The 27,192-nt window shown below is 51.1% G+C and overlaps 1 protein-coding gene across 12 annotated transcripts in view; it reads right to left on the bottom strand.

The window, feature by feature from the left end:
- MICAL2 (microtubule associated monooxygenase, calponin and LIM domain containing 2) overlaps positions 1-27,192 on the bottom strand; it is a 237,624-nt gene that overhangs the window by 106,227 nt on the left and 104,205 nt on the right. For 4 of the 12 annotated variants that reach the window (XR_009009189.1, XM_057552286.1, XM_057552294.1 and 1 more), the window contains exons 12-22: positions 26,776-26,866; positions 25,485-25,632; positions 24,230-24,429; positions 23,740-23,846; positions 16,021-16,089; positions 13,216-13,359; positions 11,667-11,789; positions 10,425-10,643; positions 10,089-10,190; positions 8,744-8,869; positions 458-496 (exon numbers count right to left, since the gene is read on the bottom strand). Coding sequence is in view for 11 of the 12 variants with exons in the window: in XM_057552286.1 (XP_057408269.1) it covers positions 458-496; positions 8,744-8,869; positions 10,089-10,190; positions 10,425-10,643; positions 11,667-11,789; positions 13,216-13,359; positions 16,021-16,089; positions 23,740-23,846; positions 24,230-24,429; positions 25,485-25,632; positions 26,776-26,866 (1,368 nt within the window). In the remaining variant the exon portion in view is untranslated. The remainder of the gene's footprint in view (positions 1-457; positions 497-8,743; positions 8,870-10,088; positions 10,191-10,424; positions 10,644-11,666; positions 11,790-13,215; positions 13,360-16,020; positions 16,090-23,739; positions 23,847-24,229; positions 24,430-25,484; positions 25,633-26,775; positions 26,867-27,192) is intronic. The other 8 variants (XM_057552287.1, XM_057552288.1, XM_057552295.1 and 5 more) reach the window with 4 other exon arrangements.

Genomic DNA, 27,192 nt, shown 5'->3' on the forward strand with positions numbered 1-27,192 from the left:
GACTCCTCCCTCCCTTCTCCCTCTGAATTCGGCAGCCTCATCCTGCCTTGCAGTCCCATGTCCCCTAGGGAGCTACGGCTACGTCTAACCTGAGTCCTGTCAGGTCAGGACGCAGACCACCTTGCCGACAAAAACAGAGACCGGAATGGGAGTGAATGTTGGTCCCTACTGGGCAGGTACAGGGAGAAAGATGGGGAGCTCCAGGCGGCAGTGCCCAGGTCCCCAGAGATGGTGCTGGGCAAGTCAGCTCCACGCTGGCTCCGGGGATCACAGCCTGACAGGTTGTGGGTGTCTGTGCTCCCAAGGGCATGATGGTCCATGCCTACCCATGAAGGCGTGGAACCCCACCGGCGTGTCATGGAGCTGGGGAAGGGGTGGGAGCTGACAGCCCAAGCAGACATAGCACAATCACACATATACCCCTGGGCAAACCCCGACTTGCTCCCTCTTTCCATACCAGCTCTGAAAGGCCAGCCTGGGGATATTGCAGTCTCCCCTGCAGGGAGACAAAAATGCACAATATGAGATTATATCTATAAACACTGTTCCTGATCCCAAGACCCTGGAGGGAGGGAGGCTCCAGACGCTCCCCCAGCCTCTGAATCCAGCTTCTGGGAGGTGTGGCCACGGAGAGCAACAATTTAGGCTGAAGGCCCTTGGACACAGGTTGATAGCCATCTTGATGGCGAGTAACAGTGACATGAGCGGGGACGAAGGAAGGCCCTCAATCTAAACCCAAGACCGCTCCTGGAAGGCCACGTCGAACCTGCTGTGAAAGCCTCAAGTATCAAGCAGGAAGTTCAGGGGACAGCAAAGCAAATGGCAGCCGGCGCCCACAGCCACTGACTCCTGGGAGCAGGGCCCACCCTCAGAACCTGAGGCTAACACATCAGGTGCCCGCAAAAGCACAGGCACTAAAAGAGGACGAAGACGGAAGGGATGCCAAGCAGGCTGGGGAGAAAGACAAGACCCAGGAGACGCCTGCCCCCTTTCTCATTGAGGAAGTCCCAACACCAGCAGCTACTCTGGATCAGTCGCGCCAGACCACATGCAGGGCTCTGGGGGACTATGGAAAATGTGGCTGGGGGCCTGCTGGGGTGTCTGATCCCAGGACTCAGACAGACAGGACCTCCTCAGACCTGACAAAGCTCGCTCCTTCTCAGTGGCAGCAGCTGCCAGGCCAGTTACCCGCACCTCCCCCAACACTGGTCCCACCTGGGAGAGATTAGGATTCTGCTTCCAAGCATACATTCTGCCATTTTCAGGATTTCACAAATGCCAAGAAACTTGGCTCCTGCTTCTAAGACAGGTTCAGGTGCACTGGCTCAGGACAATATGCCATTATTTGCCTGATGTTCCATCCCCTGCTGGGGCCCCCAACACAGGCCCCTCGGATAGGAGCTGTAGAATACCAAGTCCTTCCTGGGTTTACAGCAAAATGAAGAGGGGAGGTCAGATTCACCTCCCTGCCCACACTCCCCTTGTGTGGCTGTCTCCCCTGACCCAGTGTGTGAACTGGCTCCGAGGCGCTCTCCCAGGAAGGCACCACGTGATGTCACATACCCTCGCGCAATTATTGCCTCCCCTGAGCGAGCAGAGATTAAGACTGTACTTTCTGGGGCTTTAAAAACAAGTCCCTAATGAGACCTTAGTAACCACTTAGCTAATAAGCACTTCGTGCCGCTGAGCTTCTGTGCAATCCTGACTTCGGGAGCAGTTACAGAAGAAGCAAGCAGAGGGCCCTGAGGTTGCTGGGGGTGCAGTCTCGGGCCGGCTCGGTTGTTCTATCAGCACAGGGCCTGGCCAGGGGATCCAAGCCTGGTCCTTCCTCGCATTATGGGCCCTTATTCACATAAGGCTCCTCTCTCCCAGTTGCATCCACATTGCCACCTGTGACAGAGGCTTTCTTAGGAATAATGAAATGAAGGCACCCTTACGGAAAGTGGCACTGGTGCTCCCATATGCCTTCCCAAGCGAATGGAAACCATGCCCAGGATCATCACCAAGACCAAGAGGTAGACCAGGACTTGTGAATGGTCACAAGGAGACCAGGTGATGAAGAGCTTGTCTCAAGGGGTGAGAGGGCGCCTTTGAAGCCCACCCCAAAGACTGGTGTGAAGGTGGACGTTGCCCTGGGGTCTTGGGTTATCTCCTCTTTCCTGACAGCAGGATGTCTCATTGGCTCCAAGACAGTGAGGGCATGACCAGATGGATTGCTAACTCAAACTATCGGTGGTGAATGACCAGGTTCTGCTTTTTCTTTTTAAATCTCGAATCCACTGTGGCCTCATGCTTCTGGATTCAATGAAAATGAATTACTAGAAATACGATCACCCGCTTGGATGTGTGGCGATGTCAAATTGCTCTACAAGTGTCTAATGCTTACTCTCACTTGCTGTGCTCCTTGGGTCACAAACCAATTCCTGCCCGTGGACCACACCTCGGCATCCTGAGGAAGAAAGGAAACTCTGCTCATGTAGAAACCTCCAGAAAATTCATCCTGGTTTGACCTCAGAGTAAGAGCCAGAGGTTCTCAACAAGGAGATTACTGCACTGAAAGGCAAAAGCACGTATGCTCCTGGGGTGCTGGTCAAGAGGAGAGCTTACAATTTGGCTGGGAATCATTTGTCCAAATGCAAAGTTGGGCAATCTGATGATCTGGCCAGAAATATACTGGTCGCAGTCACTAGTGTTTTGAGAATTGGTAGTTTTGGAGGGCCATGGGACTGCTTTTGCAACCCTTTATGTATCTTTCAATATTTATGTAATTTTTGAAGAACTGGTGTATTTTTCACTACCTCTTTCCCCTTTGAATTCTAGTTATTCTCAGCTAGTTAATTAGAACAAGCTGGAACGGTTGGAGACTTCAGGTGGGCCATCATCTAACATTACATTAGATTAACCTCACATACACCATTTCCCTTCTGTGAGCCTCAGCTTCCTCATAAAATGGGGAGACCACTGGCATCCTCACAGGGCTGTGAAAGAGTCATCAAAGAATCTGGGCTGCACCTCACATGGTGTTGGGCTCCCAAGAATCGCCTGGCAGATGGTTAACGAGTCCAAAGCACCACAACTGGTGCAGCTTCAAATTTCCATTTTCTGGAACTTCTTTTCTCCTCTCCTCGGTGGCCTTCACTCGGGGGGACTTGCAGTTGCTTGGGGTCCCTCCTCTGTGTGAGTAAGGATAACGTGGCCCACACAGATGAAGGCACTGGCTTCTCGCCCCCGAGTCAACTGAGATTCACACGTGGTGACATTAGCTGTGGTCGTGAGCACCATCGCCAAGCATGGTCCCCATCTGGATGTTGGAGCCTTTCTCACCCTGCTCCACGCTGGGAGATGGGTCATCTCCCCTCCGGTTTGCACAGTCATGTCATGACTGTGTCTTTCTCATGGCTACGCTCCCAGCGCAGGGCAGATGCTCCCCTGAATGAAGGAGGAAGCAGGCTCTTGGGCCTGCTTGTGTCCAAACAATGGTGACATCCCCCCTTGGGCCTGGAACTCAGCCAGAATACCAGGTGTCTGGCCTGTGCTTCCTCACAGAACTGGGCCTCCTGTGGCCACCTGGCCTGCTGTGGGGATAAGAAAGCCTACACAGGTCAGGCAGGGCTGGGAGCAGAGCTTCCAGGGCCTCGGGGCTGAGGGCTCGAGGGAAGCGGAAGTTTCGACACGTAGGGCCAGAGGAAGTCGTCTCCTGGGCCCACTTGAGCAAATATATTCCTCACTGAGGAGTCCCTGGATGAGAAACATTAGAGGACAGGCTGGTGGGCCTGAGTCCTCAGCCATATATGCTCAGGGCAAGGATTGAAACTGCCTTATTTGAGGGGCTCTGGAAATGATACCCTCAGGGCTGCGATGCAGGCAAGTCTTTGGGGCTATGACCTCCCAGTGGACAGCCATGTCTGCACCTACGTCCCCTGGTGCCAGGCGCTGAGCTGTGTTGAACCCTCACAGCCTTACGAGGTGGGTCTGATAATCCCCCTTCGAGGCCAGGGCAGCTGAGGTTCAGGGAGGCTCTAACTCACCTGGGCCACAGCGCTCCTAAGTGGCTGGGATGGAAATGGAAGCCTGAAGGTGACTTCTTTGCCTTTAGAAAGAGAGGATTCAACAGGCCTTTTAGGTAAGTGAGCTTTCTTCTAGAATTCTCCTCCACTGGGGAGAAAGCACATTTGCTGGATATTTGAGGCATTCGATATATGTTAGGTGTTTGCATTATTCCAGTCACCCTCAGGAGTAGCTGCTGCCACCTCCATTTCATAGGTTAGGATACTGAGGTGCTGAGAGGTCCACTAACTCATGCAAGGACACACAGAGAGTAATCAAGTAATCGGTGCTCTGAACCCAAGCGTGACTCCAAGCCTATACCCTTCTCACTATTGCACCCTGCTTCCCTGACACACCAGCATTCTGCCAATTAAAATCCCCCAGGCTGGGATGCACACAGGTTACCTCCAAAGCGCTGCCTAGCTCTATCCCCAGAACAGAGAGAACAATGAGTTTGGAGCAGCCTTGAGATCTACCCTTGTATCAGATGAAACACTGGCAGATTGCCCAGCCAAGACTCACCTAGCTTCTCTCTAATATGCAAATCTCTAGAGTAAACCCTGCAAATCCAGTTTTAAAACAAACACCCCCAGGGGTAGAGAAAGCTCCTTTTGCAATGCACATTGCTCTTCTGACCCAGGAGGACTTAACCACAGCACCCAGCCCCGTGAGGCCCTCCCTCTGGCTCAGCTGTGCAAACACTCGGCTGCCATCTTGATCTTGCAAGAGCTCACCAGCCTTGGTAAATGGCTAGCAGCCATGCTAAAGGCTGAATTGTCAGTGGTCTCCTGCTTTGAAGAAAGAAGTTAGCTAAGGGTTGATGGGAGCTGACAGAGCTACCGGAGGGCTGGTTTGATGGGATGATCAGACTGGGCATGATCCCATAGCCCACGGTCTTAAAAGATAAGACTCCGGTAAGAATTTGGGCCCTAAACGAGAGGGCCTCAAGATTCCCTGTGACTATTCAGGCCAAAACCCCAGCTGCATCACTCTGAAATGTAAGGCGACATGCCAATCTGAGAGGGTAGGCAAGTGTAGTCTGAACGAAGGCAGAGCCCTGGCTACATCTCCTGGAACTGGTAACCCAAGTCTGCATCCCTGTGAGTAGCACAAGATCCTCATGACAAGTTTGACTAAGTCTGTTCCTCTGAGGAGGTGATTATCCCTGGATCCTCAGAATTAAGGTGTAGGGCTCCAGGGCAGGAAGAGAAACACACTGCCTGCCAGGAGGTTGCTAAGAACTAAGCATCAGTTTCCAAGTGCATTCTCCTTCCTCTGGCTGCCCTGAATCAAGGCAAACTTGAGTCACTGGGCAATCAGAGCAGCCCATAATCTGCTGGGAAGAAGCATTAAGGCCCCAGGCTCTCTCCAGGGGAGAGGCTCTCAGAGCTCCACCAGGACTGAATGAAATTGTTTGTCACCAGGTTGTCACCTATTTTAAGGGGCAGCTAATTCTCTCCTCAGAGGAGGCCATCACTCTCTCAGATTCTGCATGTGCAAAGCCCAGTGTGGAATCAATGCTGGGGTGGAGTCCGGGAGAGGGAGGAAAGTTGCAGGTGGGGCAGGGGAGCAGTGCAGCTGGCAATATCCTTTCCAAAACCGCTTGAAGCTGGAAATTCACCACTCTGTGCTTAACTGCCTACAATGGCTTCATGGTGAGATCTGGAGGGGTCTGGGGGTGTCAGGTCCAAGCTGGGTCCTTTTTACAAATGGAGAAACAAAGGCACAGACAGAGTAAGTGTCCTAGGGTGGCCTTTTCTGAGAGCTCCCCAATCATTCCCAGCCACACAGTGAAAAGCTCATCAGCCTGTAATTAGTAAGTCAGAAGCTCTTAAGATAGCCCAATTACACCATCATCTGATGGCCAAGGCTGGCTTGGGAGATGGGCTATAAAAAAAAAAAAAAAAAAAACAACAGGGAGCAATTGTTCTACCCCAACCTGGGAGAAACAAAGAACAAACCTGTAGAGGTGGGGACCAGAGGACCTGGGATTGGCCATCCCGAAGCCCACCCACCCCATTTGCAGCCCTCCTTGAGCCTGGGCTTGAGGATCTACACACACATAACCTCTGGGCTGGTCCCTCTGACGAGGCCTCCATTCATACTTGGCTGCTGTGGCACAGAGGAGAGAACATGGGCTGGAGTCAGGAGCCCTGGGAACTAGTCTCCTCCTTGGACCTTTGTTTTCCTCTCTGAGGCTCTGCTTCTGCTCAATTCTCTTTCCCAGGAAGAGCCCTCCTGCTACCCCATTGGAAATTGCTACCTTTCCCCAGCATGCCAGGTCCCTGCTACCTGCTCTAATTTTTCCATGGGAAAAATTGCCTTCTGATAGGTCATGTAATTTACCTATATATTATATTATTGCTGATTATTTACCTCCCTCTATTAGAATGCAAGCCTCATCAGGGCAGGAAGGTAACTACTGATCATTGATGTGTATCCCAAGAGTGAAGTGCCTGACACCAGCTGTCATTCAATAAATATTTGTTGGATGAATGGATGCTCACTCAATGGCTTAATGAGTGACATTGGTTTAAAGCTGCTTGAAGAGCCCAGTGGAGAAGCAGCCAAGGGCTGCAGTGGAGTGTGATGACGATGTGACAGGATAGTCTCACCATGAGAAGCGTCTCTGCCAGGCCCCGGCAGCCCCACGTGGATCTGGGCAGGCTGCCTCTTGCCATCACCTAGACAACTAATACCTATTGGAAGCCAAGTCAGGGGACTTGGGACGTGTGGTGGCTTCTCTTGTCCCACCTCTGCTCTCAACTCTAGAGGGCAGTGACCAAGTCAGGACTTCCTAAGGACAAAAGAAAAGCAGAGGCGAGAGAGGGCATGCCCGGGGTTAGCCGGAAAGGGGCTGGGCCAGAGGGAAGCAAGGTGTGGGCCCGGCTGCCCAGCCAGGAGCACCAGCCACTGCCTGCCTGTGCCCAGGTGCCCTTGCCCCTCCCATCAGCCTGTCAAGGGTGCCAGTGACCTTTTTCCACAGCAGGAAGTACCCCCAGGGAAGGCTCTTCTCCCAAGCTGGGCACAAAGGCTACTCTGAAGCCTTGGTGATGGTGATGACAAATGTGCCAGTCTTCACCCACAGAGCTCACTATCACGTGAACCAAGAATCACTCTCTTGTTGATGAGAAAATGGAGGCCCAGACAAGTCTCCTGACGGCAATGTTTAAGGTCAAACGGCTAAGCAAAGCTGACCTGCAACAAGATGCCAGGCATGTCAGCCGTGGCTGTGGTTCAGTAGAGTTGAAGACGGGAAGTGTTTGTGCTTCCCCGCATCACCTCCTGCTGCCCTTCCAGGGATGCTTCTCATCCACACTGGGGACCTTGGAGCGGGTGGGGATCCTAATATTCCTTGCTCCTTTCTTGGAGACCCTGCCTGCACTCCTCTCCCCACAGCAGTGGAGGTCAGTGGGGGTGGGACTCCCAGGAGGCAGCTCCTGACTTCTCCCTAATGCACCAGGAGGTGGCTGGTTTGTGCTTCGGTCTAACGGGGTGGAAATGAACGAGCAGTAACTCTGAGAGGGGCACACTCAGCACCGCACGTGGAGACGGGCCCAGGTGGGAACAGACGGAACGGAGGTGTTCAGGGAAACACAGTCATCCAGAAAGAGGCTCCAACCTACTCCCATGAGCAACAGCTAACCAAGCGGGCTTCACGTCCATTTTTAGGCTCATCCATTCCAGGGGCTAAGCTTCTCCGGAGACTGCCCGCCTCCCACGCCAGCCTGGTAGTGTTCTTGGCATATTAGGTAACAGCAAGACAAGTAAGAAAACATGAAAAGTGCTCCAGAACCCAAACTTAATCATTGCTCACGGACGCATTTCATTATCTACTCAACCAACGTTAGCTCCCCACCAACTCTCCACCCTCTACACTGCTACCTGCGTTATCCTTCCAGAACTCAGGGCAGATCCTTCTGTGCCTCTTTACAAGAGGGCAGAATGAATTCCTTTAATGCAAAAAGAGCAGGCTGATTCTCACCTCATTCTCTGCACTCCCATAAATACCTTTATCTGAAAATCGAGTTGCACCAGAAATGTCTTTCGATTCATGCAAGTCCTATCTGCCTTCCTTACCACATGCCAGATCCTTTCGAAAATGCCCTTCCCCTACACTTCTTTCTAGCAAAATCCCTCCATATAATCTTTAACACTTGGCTCCCATATTACCTCTGCTGTGAAGCCTTCCCAGGCTTCTCCCTTCTGGGTTCCTAGAATCTTGCCTCTTAAACCTCTCACAGAATGAATGAATACTACTGTCTGAGGTTCACCACGTGAGACCGCCATTTTGTTAGGCCAAAACCAGCCAAATTTGGCAATATCATGGGGTAAAATGTGACACATTTCTATGCTGAGGTGCTGTTTGCCATCTACACCGTATAAGAGAACTGCACCTCCCTCCTCTTTGTTTTCTCAGCATCTGGCACGGTGATTGGCATACGGTGGGTGCCCAGCGAGGGCGTGCTGAACAAGCAAGCACCATTTGATAAGGTTTTGTGTGCTGCCTCTTCTGCTTTGTTTCTTGCTCCAGCACAAAACCAAAACCAAACCCAGGACCGATGTAAAGTATCTTACAAATTTTCCTCCCGGCCAAGCCAAGATTCAGATGGTTGTCTGTGTAGGTGGAGCAGAGCAGGGAGAATATCTCAGAACATGCAGGGAGTGGGGGAAGCTAATTGTTCAGGACAACTACCTTTCTGGCTGGAGAAACAGAGTCAACAGTCGATGGAGAGGAAGTAGCAGCTGAATCAGGAGATGGAAGGCAGGAGGGAGAAGACGGAGGATGAGTGTGAGACAGGCTTTTAGAGGGTAGTTTATTCTGCACAGAACAGAAACAGAGGAAACTATGATTATCCCCAGGGAAACGCACAGTGACGCTCGCCTCGACGATGCAGCCCCCAAGCCCACACATCCAAGGAGGGGAAAGGACATCCAGGCCCACGTCTCGGGACAGAAAGGTAGCCTGTGTCTTTGGAGCCCAGCAGGACCATCTGACCGCTGGTTACACTTCACTCTGCTACAACTTTTCTGGCTCCTTCGTCCCATCAAAATAGCTGGAGCAGGGCCATCCTGCTCCTGCCTACGTCTGCTGCCGACACCAGCACTGACTCCTGAAGGCCTCACTCTGGAGCTTGGTATGAAGTAGTAGTTGCAAGCTTAGGAAAGGACAAGCCCAGGCTACTCTGGGGTAGATGCTCCAGCAGGGACCTCTGCAGCCACATGGAACCCTAAAAATGCACTAAAGGCAAAGTATCCTTCCCATGTCTATGACTCTGCCAAGTAGCAGAGGACACAGGTCTGGAGGAGGCCGGGTGAAAGCAGCAGAGGCAGTATGTTCTAGAGACCAGGCTTGCTATAGGCAAGGGAGCACCTTACACGTACAAGCGCCGCGGGGCCTCATCCTCAACTCTGTCATCTCCTTGTGAGCACACCCTCTTCTTCTCAGCAAGTTTCTAAATAAGTGCCTGGCCGGGGGCGGGGGCTGTGCTTTCTATCCTGAGGCAAGGCCATTCTTCTGGCTGGTGCTGCCTTTCGCAAAAGCAGAGTGCACGTTACAGCACGTGGCTGACCTCGACATTCAGGGTCTCCCTGATCATGGCCATGGGGGCATCTCTCCATCCTGTCCCCAGACTTCATGAGCAACTGGTTTGCTTTCACCTTAAAGGCACTGTGATGTGATTCCTGCAATTGACCAGCTTTCCCTCTTTGTGTTGACCCCTAGGAAGCTCAGCCTACTCAGAAGCTGTCTAAGATCTGACAGCACACATGTTTCTGTTCAGTAATGTTTTCCTATGACCTGAGCCCGCTTTTCTGCCTTGGTTTTCCCTTTGTCATGATTTGTCTAATTATTTTGAATCTTCTCATTTGGAGCTTTTTTAGACGCCAGTCCAAATCCTTTGGTGACTTAAAAAGTGAATAGCTTTTCAGGCTATAGAGGGAGGAGGAAGGAAGAAATGAATCTCCAGAGACTGATACAAGTAACCTCCCTGGATGTCCAACACCTGGGTTCCTGGGGGCTCTGAAAGCCCCGCATTTACCTGCGGGAAATCCCCGTGTCCAAACATAGAGGCAAGGTGAGCCGCCTTCTCCTTAATGTTCTTTTTGTGAAATTCCCTGTTGGCCAAATTCTCAGCCCTTTTCTGCAGCCAAGGTGAGAAAGGAGAGAGAAAAAAAGAGATAGAGACAGACACTGTGAGGGGAGAGGCGGGGAGGCAGCCAGGTGGGCTTGCGGCCCTCAGCACACGCGGCAGGGTGGGAGATGGGGAGGAGGAGTCGGAGACGGCACCCGCCCTGGACAGGAGGAGGGAGGGGAGGAAAGGAAGGCAGCCTAGACACAGGCAGGGCAGAGACAGGGCAAAGAGCGAGGCTTTCACCTGGAGAACCTTTTCTTCCACTTGCTGCAGCCGCCGCAGCACCCCGGAGAGGGCCAGCGCTCCCTGGCAGGTGGCAGGCAGGCTGGCAGGATTTTCTGGCCCGCCCAGCTGCAGGTCAGACTTGGCTCGGGCTCTCCAGGGCCTGCTCGGGCACTCGCCGCCAGCAGACACTTGCTTTAGCTCTCGGAGCACATGCCCCGTCACAACCACCAAGGGGAACTGGGGGAGAAGGAAAATCAAGCTTCCTTCCCAACTGTGGCCCTCCCATGGATGCCCCGCCACCGTGAGGAATCCCCAAGAGGACCAGGGACAAGGGCACGCCGGATGCCACCTCGAGTCAGATTCCGAACTAACCTTGGGTGTTGACTTTCCACCACCTGCATCAGAATCACCTGACATCCTCCTTAACAATACCGTCTTGTTATTAACAACACTCCAGACCCACTGAATCAGAGCCTGTACCACCCTGGTTCCCAAAGTCTGGGCCCAACCCCCAGATATTCAGGTTTAATTGGTCAGGGGGTGGGTACCAGAGATTGATATTTTTAATAAAGCTCTCTAGATGATTCTTACACACACAGACATAGAATCACTGCAATATGTCCACACTGACCTCCTTTGACCTCCATTCCCCGAGAAGCAACACAAAATTCCTAATGCTGACCGGGCACTTTTGAGTGCTGCGGTCAATAATAGTGATTCTGTTCAAATTCCAAACCCAGAGATATTAGCTGGAAAAAGCCTCAGCCCATGGCTCCTGGCTGCCTCCCTGCCCACTGGGTAGGTCCTCATCTGCTCAGACACCAGGGGAGGTCTAACCACATCCCAGTCTTACCCCTTCAATGGCATGCGGCCAGCTGGCCACCTGAGCCCATTCCACCATCACTGTCACTTCTCCATTGATTTAGAAATCAGCCTACTCAAGAGGTGTACAAATAAGCTAAGTGTCCCAGGGGCATCACGCAAAATACCCCGTGTGGTGTGGTCTGTTTTTCCCCAAGCAAATAAAGCAGCAAGAGCGTGGTAGTTGGTCAGTCGATACCCCTGACTGGCATGTATTTTAAGATGCTGCATACTTGGTTATTCCTACCTATAAGGGTGGTAACCTCAAGTTGTGTTTGCCTTCCCAGAGAATCTACAATCAGCCCTATGTGGGGTGCAGAGACAGCCACGGACCCCACCCCTCTGGATCAAAGTTCCCTCTGGTTTCACCAAGACAGCATCCACTGGAAAGAGCCCTACCTGCCTTTTCAGAGTTGGTGATGGGCTGGGCGTGGGCTCCTCTGGCTTGGGACGGCGAGAGTTAACAGGAGAGTCAGAGGAAGAGCGCAGTATGGGCTTACCTATCCCTGAGACACGGTGCTCCTGGGAGGAGGAAGGTGAGTCCGAAAAAGCAGCCGCAGGAAATAGGAAGGAAAAGGCGAGTCAGACAGACACTTGGAGGGAGGAGAGGAGGAGAGTCAGGGAGAGAGAGTTTGCAGATGCTGAGCAAGCCCTGGCCTGAACTCTGACAAGCTGGGCCCAGCTGGGAAACTTGAACCCCGGCCCTCTGTCCGTGTGAACAGCAAGCCCCATGGTCCCCTTCTCTTGGACAATGTGTGAATCCCCAGGAGGCAGTGCTTTTGGCTCAGACCCGGGGCACTGGGCAGGCACATACCAGGCCAGGGTGGCGAGTCCCAAAGTCCTTCCTGCCCACTAGATGAAAGGGATGCTACAGTCCTTCTGAAGGAAGAGAGCCCTCCTCAATACCTGGGGGCTGCAAGGGGCCAAGCCTCCAGGAGGGACAGTTGAGAAAACAATTCAGACAGTTACAAGTCTTAGGAACATGGCCCCCTTATAATAAAACCTGGCTTCCTGGGGAAGGTCGGTTTGTCCAGGAGGGGCATGGTCTACATCAAGACTAGGAAGATGTCTATAACTGCCTCTAAACAGAATTAACCAATTGTTTGTCTTTCTCCTGAGAGGAGCCTAATTCTGTCATGTGACAGAAGTTCTCCAAAGAAAAACTGAACCCCTTGTCCCAAGCTTTAGTAATGTGACAGTGGTGCCCCAGAGGAATTCGGGGGAGCAAATGGAACCATCCAAGTGCAGACTCCAAGTCAGAGGCCAAGAGAAGTCAGCTGGGTCTGCAGCCTGACCCACAGCATCCCACCTCCTTCAGCCTCACATGGACCCTGGTCAGACACAACGGCTCTGCCAGCCTGACCCAAGGGAACAAGGAGAGGGGGGCACCAGGGGACACTCTCGAGGTTGGTCCCCATTCCTATGGGCCCACATGGAGCTAAGACCCTGGTTTGGACGGGTGTTCTCACCATGGACTGGGCAATCAGCATCTCTAAAGCTCCACCATCTCAAAGATGGCTGCAAAACAAGTCATGGTTGCAAAGCAAAGCAAAATCAGGGAAAGGATTTCTTCCCCAGTGCAGAATAGGCATCAGCAAACTATGGTCCTCAGGCCAAATCCGGCCCGCTGCCTGTTTTTGTAAATAAGGTTTTATTGGCACACGGCCACGTGCATTTGTTTACAGATTGTCCATGGCTGCTTTCATGCTACAATGGCAGAACTGAGTCATTGCAAGAGAGACTGGATGGTCCCCAAAGTTTAAAATATTTGCTATCCAGCCCCTTTTAGAAAAGTCTGACTCCAGATCTAGAAGAAGCTTGAGACTCCTTTTGAGCCAGGTCTGGCTGCCACACCTGAAATCCAGTGCTGGCCTGACATTTCTGCTGGCTTCTCAGAGGGTTCTGGTCACCAGGAAGGCAGGGTCAGTGAACATTTGACAGGACTCACCTGCCTCAGGAGTGAGGGGTTCCGAGAGTTCTCCTCAAACTTGGCCAGCAGCTGACTTGCCATGGACTTGACTTTGTTCTGATTTCCACCTTCTTTACAGCCCTCTTGATTGGAGCCCAAGCTCTGGCTAGGAAAGGCTGAAGGCTGCAAAGGCCAAATCAATGCATTGGTTGTTGATTCTGGAACCCAGATATCAGGGAGGGAGCCTGGCGGCTCACGACAAGGACAGTTCCTGAAGAAGGACACCCTCTGTGGTCTGAGGAAATGAGGCAAAAGCAGGAGGCAATGCCCACTCTTGAGACAATGCTCACAAGTGGGACGAATCTTCTCAAAGACGGGCACAGCTAGGCTTGGGAGCCAGACACTTAGTGTTTGAATTCTGACTCTTTCACCTCCCAGCCCAGGGACCTTGGCAATTTACTTAACTTCTCTGAAGTTTCCTAATCTGTAAAATGCGAGCAGTAACCCACCTTCACGTGACTGTTGAAAAAGTCAAATATAATAATGAAATGATAAGCAGAATAGTTTTCAAAACATATCATGTGGCTGACAAAGGGTGAAGAATTGGGGGGTGAAGGAAGCAAGAGAGGGTGTCAGTGAGGCAAGGCACAGGCTCTGGGCTTCCCTTCTCTCCTCTGCGCCCCACTCCCAATGGCAACGAGTCCTGCTCTGTTGTTGCTATCTTTAAAAAAAAAAACATTTAATTTTGAAATAATTTTAGATTGACAGAAAACTTACAAAGACAGCACAGATAGTTCCTGTGTACCGTAGACCCAGCTGTACCTAACGTTAACATCTGGAATAATTATGGCACTGTTATCAAAACTAAGAAATTAACACCGGCACAATACCATTAACAGAACTATAGACTTGATTCAGATCGGGCCGGATGTAAAGGAGGTGAAGGGCCCTTCTCATTGCTTTGTTTCGGGACACGTGATATCAACACGACTTGTGACTGCTTAGATGTTGACCGTGACCAGTTGGTTATGCTGTTTTATGAAATGGAATTCTATGTAAGATTTTCTTAGCTCATCTGCTAAAATAAAACTTTAAAACTGATGGGTGTCCGGTGAATGTCTGTTCCCCGGTACCATAGATCTGCTCCCATCAACCTCAGAAATGCAAATGGCATTGTCACGTCAAGAGGGTAGTCAGTTTTCCTGAGGAGACAATGAATTTCCCTCCCAGGAACAGATGTTCTCAAAACAAAGATATGTTCACTTAGAAGAAATTCATGGGAAGAGGCAAGCTATAGTCAATTGTTTTTTGGGGTTTTTTTAAGATTCCCTAAGAGTAGCAGCCCCATGGGAAACCTTGTATGCACAGCCACTCTGAAGAGTTGGACACACACAAGCCAAAGAGTCACTCCCTACTTCAGAGTGGGAAATGTAACTCTGCATAGCAATCCAGGCTTGAGTGTGAAGAGGGCAAGTTTACTAGGCTGGTCACTGTTTGTACAGGCCAAAGTAGGCCAGGACAGTGGGTCGTGCAGACCAGCCCTTTGCAGACATTCATGTGTACATGAATCACTGGGGGTTTCCTTCAAAACCAGATTTGGATTCAAGAGGTCTGGGGTGGGCCCTGAGAGTCTGCATTTCTAACCAGCTGCCAGGTGATACTGGTGCCCTTGTTCTTGGCCCACACTTTGAGTAGCAAGAATTTAGACAGAATCATTGCTTGGTTAAATCTGACTTAAGCAAAACAGCTGGCCCAGAAAACTAGAGCCATTTCAGAAGGGGCAGGTGCAACCAGATTTCTTCCCACACTCTACATCTTGTGCTGCCAACCACAGAAACAGCACGGACACCCCCTCAAATAAGCCACAGATGAAAGGCAGGAGAAGACTTCCCCCCGGGGATAAAATGTATCCAAGGGAAGCTTCTTGGGAGGAGGCGGGAGCGAATCACAGGCACTTAAGGCAGAGCCAACACCCGTAACTGGGGAATGGGATGCTTCTCCAGCCCAGTTCATCAGCCACGGCTTCATCCTCTCAACTGTCTCCCTGTTCACTGGCTTCTTGCTCATGCCAGAGCCAAGAGCAGCAGTTCTTCAACCATATAAGATAAAAGAAGTTTTTTTCTAAGTCCTATAAATGAAGTATGAATGTATCCTACAAATTGTCCCCCTTGCTTCTGTGTCATCATTTTGGTATCAGCCAGTAGGCTAGCTAAAGCTGATATCCTACAGTTCACAGACAGTATCTAAGCTTGCTTTTTGGAATGAGCTATATATCTCAGGTCTCTTTACAGAGCTGCCTGGGGAAGCAAGAACTGATACTCTTTTTCTGATCAATTTTTTAGTAGCAGGAGAGAGACTCAGGCTTGGCTTTGACAAAGTAGCCTGTAACTTTCTTCTCTCACCAGAAGGTGGCATTTGTGGGTGCTGGGACATTTGCTTTACAGAAAACACAAAAGGTAGAAACTAGGACTGGGAGAAAAGTGGGACTGCTGGTGCCTCTTTACTACTTACTATTAATAGTGATTATATCTTGATTACCCTAGGTGCCAAAGACCATGATTGGCATGTTATACATGTCCTCTTACTTAATCTTTAAAAATTCTGCAAAATGTCATCCATTGCAAATGCATCATCTGTGTTTTACAGATATGAGCCATACCCTGGGAGGGTGACATAGCTAGTGACCAGACCCAACTCTTTCCCATCAAACCAAGCTTGGAACCCAGTGGTTCATGAGAGAGGAAAGAAAGAAGGGCAGGGCGAATGCCACGGTCAGGCGGGCGGGCTGTGGTCACTGGCTGTCAGGAAACGGGCTTTGTGTAAACCGACACTGAGCACACGAACCTCGTCCAGGTTGTTGAAGCCTTTCCGCCTCCGCTTGCTCATGTCATTCTCTTCGGTTCGGCTGTCTACCTGTGGTGGCCAAGAAAGCATGGTGAGCTCAGGGCTGTCAAGGGCTGCGATGCCAGCACTGGGGATCCAGCCCTGCCCGCCACAGCTGCCAGCCCAGGAGACAGACGGGCAGAAGTTACCCTGCACCGTGACAAATGCTCTCGGCTCTGTTCAGGCGCAGAGGAGGAAGCCTTCCCCAACCTCGGGAGCCAGGGGTTCTGTCAGAAGAGGGTGGGAACACAGCCCCCAGAATCATGTCAAAACATTCCAAAGCACAAAGAATCCCTGTCACGTGGGCAGGGATTGTCTCCCTGTCAATGACCTTGGACTCAGAGTGGTCACAGCCGGGCCTGCTGATGCTGCCCCGTGGAGATCACCTCCTACGAAGAGGTGCCACTGGCTCCCCTCACGGGCAGGGATTCTCGGGACTTAGATCAGCTGTCCAGGAATTTGATGGCAAATTACGCCTGCCATTCAGCCACCACTGCAGCTACTGGTAAATGATATTATGTTAACTTCAAAGTAGCATCAGATATGGCCTGAAAACTATGGTGACCATACAGCCCAGTTTGCCCAGGACAGTCTGATGTATTGCTTTTCCCCCCAGCATAATTATGAATAGTGCCCCCTTTCATTTTCAAAAATATCCTGGTTTAGACAATAAATTGCATGGTTGTCCCACTGATAACCCCTTACAGCCTACTTTCTTCTTCCAAAATCTGGACATTTAAATCAGAGAACCCTGCCCCACCTAAGCCCATTGCATGACCCTTGCAAAGGCCACCCAAGGGCGCACCTGCGGTCTGACTTATTTCCTCAAGGGAAGGAGGGGGACTGCACAGGTTGAGCTGACGTTACGAGCTGGGATGGGGCTGCAGGCTGGATTTAGTGCCTCGCCATGCACCCTGCTGGGTGAGCCGCTCCTTGACACTGGGGTTAGACCTCGAGCCGGGACCTTCCCCAAACGGCCAGCCCACTGAGGACCGTGGAGCCGTCCCCACCGACTATGCGTCCCTCCCTGGGGGAGCCTCCGACACCCTCAGCGGGGTCCTCCATAGCAGGGCCAGATTGAATCCCAGCCTTTGTTCCACACTGGATGCAGCTGAAAGGGCTGCTGGCCACCCTCTCCTCTCAAACCCAGGCATGCTGCCCAGTCAGCCCCACACATTCTCACCTTGCCCCATCACAGAGGATCCTTTATCTCCTGGTTGTTCTAAATCAACGGTAATGATCAAAGCCCCCAGCACGCAGTCTAGTGTGTACTCACTTCCACAGGCAAGCACCTGCTCCCCTGCACTCACACTCCCCATCACCCCGCCCCTCCTCCTATTTACCAGCACCTTAAAATTTTTTTTAAGACAGAATTAACTACAGTTTAGTCATTGATACTCGTTCAAAAATGTGACCCTTCCCTTGCTCAGGCAGCAGAAAACAACAGATCAAAGGGCCTCGCCTTCCCTTCAACATTTTCCTCAGCTTCTAATAAATCATTATTCTGTGAATGGAAATGATTTCAACCCAAATGTTTGGGCAAACACCAAGAGAAACAGATGACCTTATGTACAGCATCAGGTCCTAGAGGCCCAGGCTGTCTGGGTGCTTGGCTCCACGGCCTGTGAGTCCTGCACTGGCCCAGAGACGAGCCTGTGAAAGTACAGGGTTTCCTCCCAACAAGAACACTTCATGCATCGTCTTAGGGGTTTCTGTTGTTCTCCTTGTTTCCACCTTAAATGAGGACTTGGCTGTTCCCTCAAAGAGCAACACATCTTACTCTCTTGCATTCAGCAGCCCTGGCTGTGACTGGTCCAACTGAGCCTGTGTGGATCCAAACCCAGTACGTTAGCCGCGGGCTCACAGAAAACACTCCTGGGGGGAGTGTACCCAGCAGCAGCATCTAAGAAGACCCCCAAACCCTTGGGGGGAGGGGTGAAAGGAAGTGGGTGGGGCAACATCACCTCCTGTGATTCAGCCTAACCCCTGGGACAATAAAATGCAGTCTATATGGTTAGCAACATACAAACCCAAAGGGTCTCTGTTCTTCCTGATGGATTTATCATGGAAGCACTGATTCTCAGCTAAGAGCTAGGTTAAAACAAAAAGCTTGAGAAAACACAAATCTAGAGATTTATCTGATTTTTTTCTTATCTGTATATCACTATTGGGGAGCCAAAAATGCCTCTGTAACGCCCTCTCCTTGGACTCTGCTTAGCACTATGGAGAATTGGGGTACAAGGGGGAAGAAAATACATATTGTGCCCCGAGAGAGTATGAGAATAAATAAATAACTCACTTTCTTTTCTTATTAATTTTTCCTGCCCTTTCACCCTAAGATACTTTCTTATCATTACTTCCCAATGATTTGAAAGATTCTAATATATCAAAAGGCATTTATTAAACTACTTGGTGTTCTCCATTAAAAAAAAATCAAAGACATATGTCTACCAATCTCATAATTTATTTGATCATCACAAGATAATCACGTTCCCATACTGCCTGACTTAAGGTGATTTTAGCCCCAACTTTATATTTAGTTAGCTGGTGGAGAAATTCAGATCTAGGTCATAGGAAGAGAGGTTGGCCATTGTAGGCAGTGTCCTGAGAGTATAGTGGCCACCATGATATTTAGAAAGATGGTCAGTGACACTGGCAAGAGAGCTCTTCCCTTCAATGGCAGAGCAGTATGGAGCCATGGGTTCGAGTTCTGACATGAATTACTTCCCGGCTAAGTGACCTTAGGAATATCACCCAACTTTTCTGACTTTAGTTTCCTCACTTCTAAGATACTATACTATCTAGCTCATAAGTAAGTTATTGTAAGGATGAACAAATTCATGTATATAAGACACTTCTTCTCCTCTGAAGTGCTATATAAGTGTTAGACATTTTAAGTTAGGTTAGTGCTATTCACAGAATTAGAAAATCTGAATTCTAGTTCTGGCTTTGACATTTACCACCTATATGGCACTGCATTATAATCTCCCTAAGACCAAGTTTCCCCATCTCTAAAACTGGGATGCGAACATGTCCCCTGCCTTCCTCAAAATGTAACAAGAGGAGCAAATGCGCTATGACACTGTAAAATGCTGGATCCATCATGGTTGCAGTACGGAAGCCAGTGGTCAACCCAACTAGTTTCACCGTTTTCAGAAAACAAGCATCTTCATTTAGTCAGTATGGGATGGGGACCATCATTTACAGAGCCCCTTCCATGTGCCAGAGAAGGAGCTCAGACCTGCAGCTCACACTTGTTCAACGTTGTCTTCGCAGCAATGCAATGTTTATGTTATTACGATATTTTGCAGACAAGCAAAGGAACTTTGAGAGGTTTGAACACGTGCTGAATCCCCACCAGACCCAAATACGTATTTGTCGTCTGGGCTTCAGCTTGCATCCCCATTCTATAAATCAGTGCCGAATCCCAGGCTGCGGTTACACAGAGGACAGGAGAGCGATCACACTCAGCAGTGACCTGCAGACCACAGGTGTCCAGGGTGGGATGGGGGCGGGCACGTTGCTTAAGTCCTGGGCTAACTGACCCGGGCAGCATCAGTACCTGGGTTGACTCCCTAAGCCGTCTTCAAGTCTCTGAAGACTCGTACTGAGAAGTACGAGAACCCTAGTGGGAGTTGTGGCTGCTGGGTGGGTGGTTCTGTGAAAAGAGCTGGAGAAGGGGAGTGAGAGGAACTTAGAAAGTCACACTGGAAGGTCAGCTCCCTCCAGCAGAGACCTTGGCCCTCTTTGTTCACTGCTGTGCCCCCAGCACTGAAAACTCAGCATAATACGGGGACTCAGTAAATCTGTGTTGAATGATTGGGTGAATGGAGGAAGCACTTTCTTACATAACTTCCCCTGGATCTTTAGAAAGTGTCTGTGCAGGAGGGTCAAGGAGAAGAGCTGGGAGGGGGACCCTCCAGCTCAGACCAGACACTGATCTGAGTCATGCTTTGTGAACCCCATTCCACCAGGGCCAGCGCTAGAGGAGGACCTGGGTCAGAATCAGCCAGCCGAGCAGCATAAATCCTGGGGCCACCCAACTGGCTTCTAGGATGGACTTTCCAGGGAAAAATGACAACTTCTGTGTTGTGTCGTCCCTCAAGGAATGGGCCCAGAATGGGGAAAACAAAGATCAGTCACCTCGACTATGTATGTAATATAATATGTGTCATAACTGAAGTGGACATAAATCCAGGCATTACCCATGTGTGGTAAGACGAGGAGAGCACATACAGGTAGTGTGTGTGTGTGTGTGTGTGCACTCACAGGCACACACAGGAGACGGAGACCACATATGTGTGTTCAGATGTCACCTGTGAGCCTGGTGACAAGAGTTCTGGAGTCTCCAGGAACTGTCCCATGCTACGAGGCTTCTAGCTGCTGACTGGGACAGAGGCAGATCTGCAGCAGACCAAGGGCTTTTCTTTAAGAGGAAAACAGAATCCCTAAGCTCTTCTCCTCCTCCCCAGGCGTGGGCCATCCAGTCTTCAGGGATAACCAACCCCAGCAGGTTACCACTCACCAGAGGCACAACCCTCTTGGCATGGAATGGGAAAGTCATTCTCTCTAAAATAAACAAGTTTCTGGATGGAGGAAGAGCCTTCAATTTTGCCCAAAGTTGTTCTCTTTTGCTGGAGTGTGGATGTTATCAGGAAAATAAGATTAGGGAGGAAAGAAGAATTCAACACCAACATCAAAACCCAGGAGGGAGGGCTTCCCTGGTGGCACAGTGGTTGAGAATCTGCCTGCCAATGCAGGGGACACGGGTTCGGGCCCTGGTCTGGGAGGATCCCACATGCCGCGGAGCAACTAGGCCCGTGAGCCACAATTATTGAGCCTGCGCGTCTGGAGCCTGTGCTCCGCAACAAGAGAGGCCGCGACAGTGAGAGGCCCACACACCGCGATGAAGAGTGGCCCCCGCTTGCCACAACTAGAGAAAGCCCTCGCACAGAAACAAAGACCCAACACAGCCAAAAATAAACAAATAAATTAATTAAAAAAAAAAAAATCCAGGAGGGAGAGAGACCGTTAAGACTGGCTCAGGAGAGAAACAATGAGCCCTCTTCAGATTAAGACCCCACACGTGAACAAAGGTGGGCTGCTCAATCCCCGTATCAAGATGGTCTTCTGAAGTCAGTGAGGGGGGAGGGAGGGGAATGGAGGGACGAGGGGAGGGGGCGAGGTCAAATACAGATGCACCTGTACATACAGATCATGTGACTGAGCTCTGGTGTACAAAATCATGCAAGTGCAGCCTAGCCTGCATCTCCAGTCCGTAGGCGCACGTGAACCAGGGCAGTGAAAACTGCATGTCTAATTGCATTGACATCTTCTTGTGTAACTGCGGGGGAGCCCTGTGTACGTGTGCAGTTTTCAGTCTCCTGTGCAGACCTCCTCTGTGCGTGTCCAGGGGCAACCTGGAGTGGACTCAATACTTTTTGGTCATGAGACATGTTAAGACCAAAGAGCACTGCAAACATTGCAAACAGATTTCTCCAGACCAAAAAAGGATCCAGATATAAGAAGAAGACACATGATAGAAAGGGGAGAAGGTACTTTGCACGTGGTCGGACCACTGCACTGGCATTGAGTGGTGGACAGTATATGCTGGGGTGTTTTAGTGCCAGGGCAGAATATGACCCAGTGGCCTTGCAAACCCACCAACCCACCAGTCTGAGGAAAAAGGGTGGGACAACTAATGCCCACAACAGGCACTTACTTCAATGACCTAACCGCTCTACCTATCCGAGAAGCAGGGCAAACTTTAGACTTAAATGGGGCCATGGGAGGGAATAAGATCTGTGGATTTTAACCGCTCTCAAGATGGGCAGCCAAGGAGCACACCCTGGAGGAGACTGGACATGGGCCAAAATCAGCCAGGGCTGGGCCGGGCAGAGCCCACGCATCCCCGCTGCATTTGCTAGCAGAGCCAGGGCGAAGTGGAGTGCCGCTCCGGCGCCCTCAGAGGGCCTGGAGGGCCTGGCTGACGGCTGACTTTTGACCATTCCCACCTCCTGAGCCAGAGCTGGCCAGGCTGTTTCAATTCGGTCATTCTGTAAACAGAGGTGTGGTGAGTGAAAGGTTTAAACATGCCTCTCCAGTTCCCAGCTGTGGGCTAAGTGGTGGAAGGAAAGCGGGTGAACGGAGAAAAGTGATAAATGTTTGGCTCAGAGAGCTTCCAGAAAGGCTGCACTGGCTTGCCTGGGATGGAGTAGCCCAAAGCAGGGGTCCTCGGTCATCAAGGAAAAGCAGCTGGGCTGAGGCGGGGCAAGCCGACGACTGGGCTCCGGAAGACAGCTTTCGCTCAGTGTGACCTACGGTGGGTCATGGCGTCTCCCACAGAGCCTCTGAGTGGGGCAGCTTGGGGAGCAGAGGGGCACAGGGAAGTGGGGTGCAGCTCAGCCTTTCAGCTGCTCTGCTTACACCCGAGCCGACCCGCACACCCGCCCTCGCCAGCCCCCGAGCCTGTCCCTTCCTAGAGACAGGGCATGTAGAGCACTAAGTACCCAGTTCCTAGAGTCAGCACAACTGCTGCTGCCTTCCAGGGAGCACAGCCCTCAGGGGAAAAAGTGACCACTGATCACATAGCCCAGGGAAAGAAAGGAGGCCATGGGGTCCCAGCCCCACCCTGGGCGGAGGGGTTGGCAGGACAAGGCATGACTGGCCAGCGGTTAAGAGCCTGTTGGCAACCCAGAGACACTGAGACGCACGCAGAGGCCTACAGCCCCCTGCCGAGTCAGGGGAGGGAAGGCAAGCTCCGCGCGAGCCTAACATCTCTGGGCCTCCACTTTTTATCTGTAAAATGAGCACATCAAGCAAGGCAACTTGTATTATACCTTCCATGGAGATGCCGTCATTCATATTACCCTGTAATTCCGCGTAAGGCCTGTGGTTTCCAAACTGCGTACCAAGGCACCCTGTGGCACCAGAGTGAACTCAGAGAGGAGCCGCAGGATATTTTAGATTTTCTAGGGAAGCACGGTGATGCCCGTCACACACCTTGCAAAATTCCCCTACCAAGTTATTTGGATATAACTACTTAACAAACGAACATTTTAGGCATTTCTTTTGATCTGGGGGCAGTGTGAAAAAAAATCACTAAGACACTAAAGGTGCCATAAGTTGGGAAAATTTGAGAATCTCTTTATTAGGTTCTGAGCTCCTCAAAGGCCAGGTCCATATATTACTCACCTCTGTATATTTGCTCCCCTCATCAAAAACAAACAAAACATTCAGCCTTAAAGTTGGCATGAACAGGGCCCAGTAAACATTGTTGAATGAATGAATTAAAAAAATGAATGGAACAGAATATGTAAATGCAGCCTCATCATTCGCTTCTGCTACTCAATGGCCATCGTGTTCTTGATCCAAATTGCTTAACAAAGTGAGATATCGTGTCCATCTCCCTGCTTAGGAGGCAGAGCTAATCTGATTTACTTTTAAAAATACTCACCAGCATGTCCTCTTTGCTCTCTACTCTGCCCTTCCTATAACCACATTGAAGGCACTGAAGCTGGCTACATGGTGCAGGGGAACTTGACTGAGTTCGACTCATGTCTTCGTGAGCACTCGATCTGGGTAATTTATCAGCGTAAACAGACCCAGCACGTGGCATCTCCCTTCCCCTCACCCATCCACGTGTAAGAAGAAATTAAACAAACCCAGGCCGAAACTTACTCGTGGAGTTCTCTTCCTTGGAAACGTGAGGTTGAGATAGTTATGAGAAATGGATGATTTGGCCATGCCGAGGTCAGCATTCTCTCCGTAGTTTTTGCGCCAAGAATCTGTTAGGAAATAAAAGTAAGACTGAGATCCAGATCCATCCACTGCTCCCCCAGAGCTCACGGGGTGTCACTGAGACAAGGTCCCTCCAAAATAATTCCCTCACCCCCAACTGAAGCTGTCAGTGGCCTGCATAGAGGGCTGGTGCCGCTCTGTCAGTGATCTCCCGGTGACAAGGGCAGATGCAGGCCAGCCCCATGTGGCACCTGCCACACAGGACCCACTTACATACATGGGTCTGGGTGCGTGGGGTCCACCCTTGTTTGGGCTCAAAGGCAAAGGGAGGGCAGGGGTCAGCCCCAGAAGAGAGGACATCAGTGTGAAGAGCACAGGGCAGAGACGGCTCAGGGGCTGGCAAAGCCTCATCCTGAAAGCAGGTCCTTACCCACAGGCCTCAGCGGGGTGCCCCGGAAGAGCTCATAGAACTTGGAGAGGTACATGACCATGCTGAGCTTGTCGGGCTGCGGGGCTGAGGCCATCTCTTTGCCCGTGGTCACTGGGGGGATGCCAAACTCACGCTCGGCCACGTCAAATGCCAGCTGGTTGTTCTCCACAGTGTCATCTTCATTCAAAGAGTCGAAGTTGCTGGAGAATCAGAACAAGGTGAAGTTTTCGGAGAGGATGCAGAGGGGTGCAGAGCTGAGCAAACTTAGCCATAAGGAGCACTGCAAGTGACAAGGCCCTTGCTCCAATCCCCCCACCACGACCCCCCACCCCTCAGGGGGGCTCAGCCAGAAGACGCTAACCCTGTCCTCACTCAGGGTGGAACCAATCAGATCTGGGCCACGAAAATGTCATTTGCTATCTGGGATGAAAAAATCAGAAAACGACTGGAAGACTTATGAACTACTTTACTTTTCAATAGTTCCCATACGTTCTTTTCCTGTTAATTACAAAAGTGATATGGGCTTCTTGTAAATAAAAGGATCAAGTTATATAAAGTAAGAGGTGAGAGCCTCATCCCCTTCTCAAGGCAACCTCATTTCCTAAAGGTACCAATTGATAAACTTTACTAGGTTTCCATCCAGCCTTCTGGATGAATTTGCTCATGGGTGTGAGGTTACACTGCAGTTGATTTAAACACAACATGATAGATGTATTGTGCTTTCAACATCACAAAGCATTTCCACAAACATAATCCAATCTTCCTAATGACCCTGCCATTATTCCTGATTTATAGATGAAGACGGCAAACTCAGAGAAGATAAGGGGCTTGCCCAACAGTATACAGCTAACGGATCTGGGTCACAAATCTAATTCTTTTGGCTATAAAACCCTCAAGCTGGTCCCCAGAATTAGATCTTGCCCACAAGTCCTCTCTTGAGGGTAGAGCTCCAAGGTGTGAACACTCAAATTTCCCAAATGAAGGGGGTTTGGTGTGTGAGTGCAATCAATCACTGAGCCTGAGTCATTCTGCTCCTTACGTAGAAGGAACGCAGATCAAACAAGTTGCTGGCAGAATAATCGGTGCAAAGGGAAAAGAACAAACTGAAGAAAAAATTCACATTGAGAGTACGCAAAGAGAAATACCGATCTACGTCCTGAAGACTCTACATCTAGAACAGCCCCGGTCTCCCTTGTCTCCAGGGTCCCCTTGGGCCATGCGGGGCTCGCCAGGTCCAGCTGGGCCCCAGACTCACATCAGCTCAGGCCGGAAGCGGTGGATGATGGCACACAGGGCCAGGCCACTCTGCCAGGACGTGGTCAGGTCTGTGACGTTGACATGCTGGTAGCCCTTGGTCTGCTGCTGGCACCAGGTTAAGAGCTTGCTGGGCCGGAGGTCTGACTCTGCAGCAAGAGGAGACGGACAGTGGTGAAGCGCTCTACGGAAATCTCAGCAGTTCCCCCTGGGGACCCGCTCTGTCGGCCACCACGGGTGGGGACCGGGAGGAACAGCACTGAGGCAAGGGGCCGTGGGCACAGTTGCAGCCCCATGAGGGGGTCCTGTCGAGAGCACGCAGGAGGGCAGGATGCTGGGACAGGAAGCATGCTCTCCTGCAGGAAAGAGTTCCTGAGACCCCCTCTGGCCAGGTCCTGGTTAGAGGCTAGGAACACAGAGGCGAGGATGACACGGACTCTGCCAACGACATGCTTATCCTGTGGGGAAGACAGACGCAGCTGTGGGTGACAATAACAGAGAAACCCAATGCCAGGGGAGCACATGAGCGGGTCTGCCAGAGTCTACCAGGGCAGGGGAACTCGCCAAAGAAAGGGTCATGGAGGAGGTGCATTTGACTGCTTCTAGAAGAGTGTCTAGGACAGAAGGAGATCTCCAGGAAAACAAAAACGACTGTGCCGTGGCAAAGAATCTAGAGAAACCTGCCATGTTATATGAAATGGTTTATTAAAGGCCAGCAGCAGCAGGGCGTGTGGGTGTGGAAGGCAGGGAGGAGTGGCTGGTGAGGCTGAGTTTGCCCAGTGGCGGGCAGGATGCAAGGTCTGGGCAGGCAGTGGAAGCCAGGTGTGTCTTTAAGCAGGATGGTGACCTGAGCACAGCCGGGTGGACGCTGGGAAGCTGGTCATTTAATCATCCCTTCCCTCCGCACTGAGCACCAGCCTTGTGCCCAGCACTGTACCAGGCCCTGGAAGACCAGGAAGAGAGTGAAGCACACGGAGCTTGTTATCTAGCTGGGGAGACAAGACTCCTCATACTGGCAACAACAGGAAAAGAAAAGCAAGTCCCAGGGAAGTCATTCCGGTTCACTTTAATGTGCCAAGCGCTCACCTCTAACCCACACAATGATCTTATGGTTGGTATTGCCCTTGTCCCGGTTTTACAGATGAGGAAAGTGAAGTGCAGAGAGCAGAGGCACCTGGCCAAGGTCATGCAGGTCACTGGATCAGAGCCAGGCTGGCTGCAGGGCCTGTGCCCCAGTGGCCACCTAGCAGGCCTCCTCCCTGCAAAGCTGGGGTCCCAGGAGGGCCACTTACCCCGCCTGGAGAGGCCGACGGATCTCCTCACTGAGCCCAGCCTCTCGAGAGGGCACTGGTGCAACTCTTTAGTGATGTACAAATGCTTCACCTAGGAGCGAGAGAGGACACACAGCTGTCTGCTAGTTTTTCCCCAAACCCTAGTAGTTGCAGGGTCGCTGAACCCACCCCACCCACTCATCAACACTGGCTGCCCTTTTCCTCTCTCGCCGAAGGACATGACCTTCACCAAGGGAACCAGCAACTTGAGACAGAGCTGCGGATCTGTCATCCACCCAAATGTGGGGGAACTCGAGTGTGAATATATGTAATTGGCTGATTTTTAAAATTCACACCATTCTTTGTGCTATTGACTGAAGAGGTCAGAGCTTGTGTGACTCTAAGTCAATGGGAGAAAAAATAGACTCTAGGACCTCG

Source organism: Balaenoptera acutorostrata, chromosome 9, assembly GCF_949987535.1.
Source record: "Balaenoptera acutorostrata chromosome 9, mBalAcu1.1, whole genome shotgun sequence".
NCBI classification, from domain to species: domain Eukaryota; kingdom Metazoa; phylum Chordata; class Mammalia; order Artiodactyla; family Balaenopteridae; genus Balaenoptera; species Balaenoptera acutorostrata.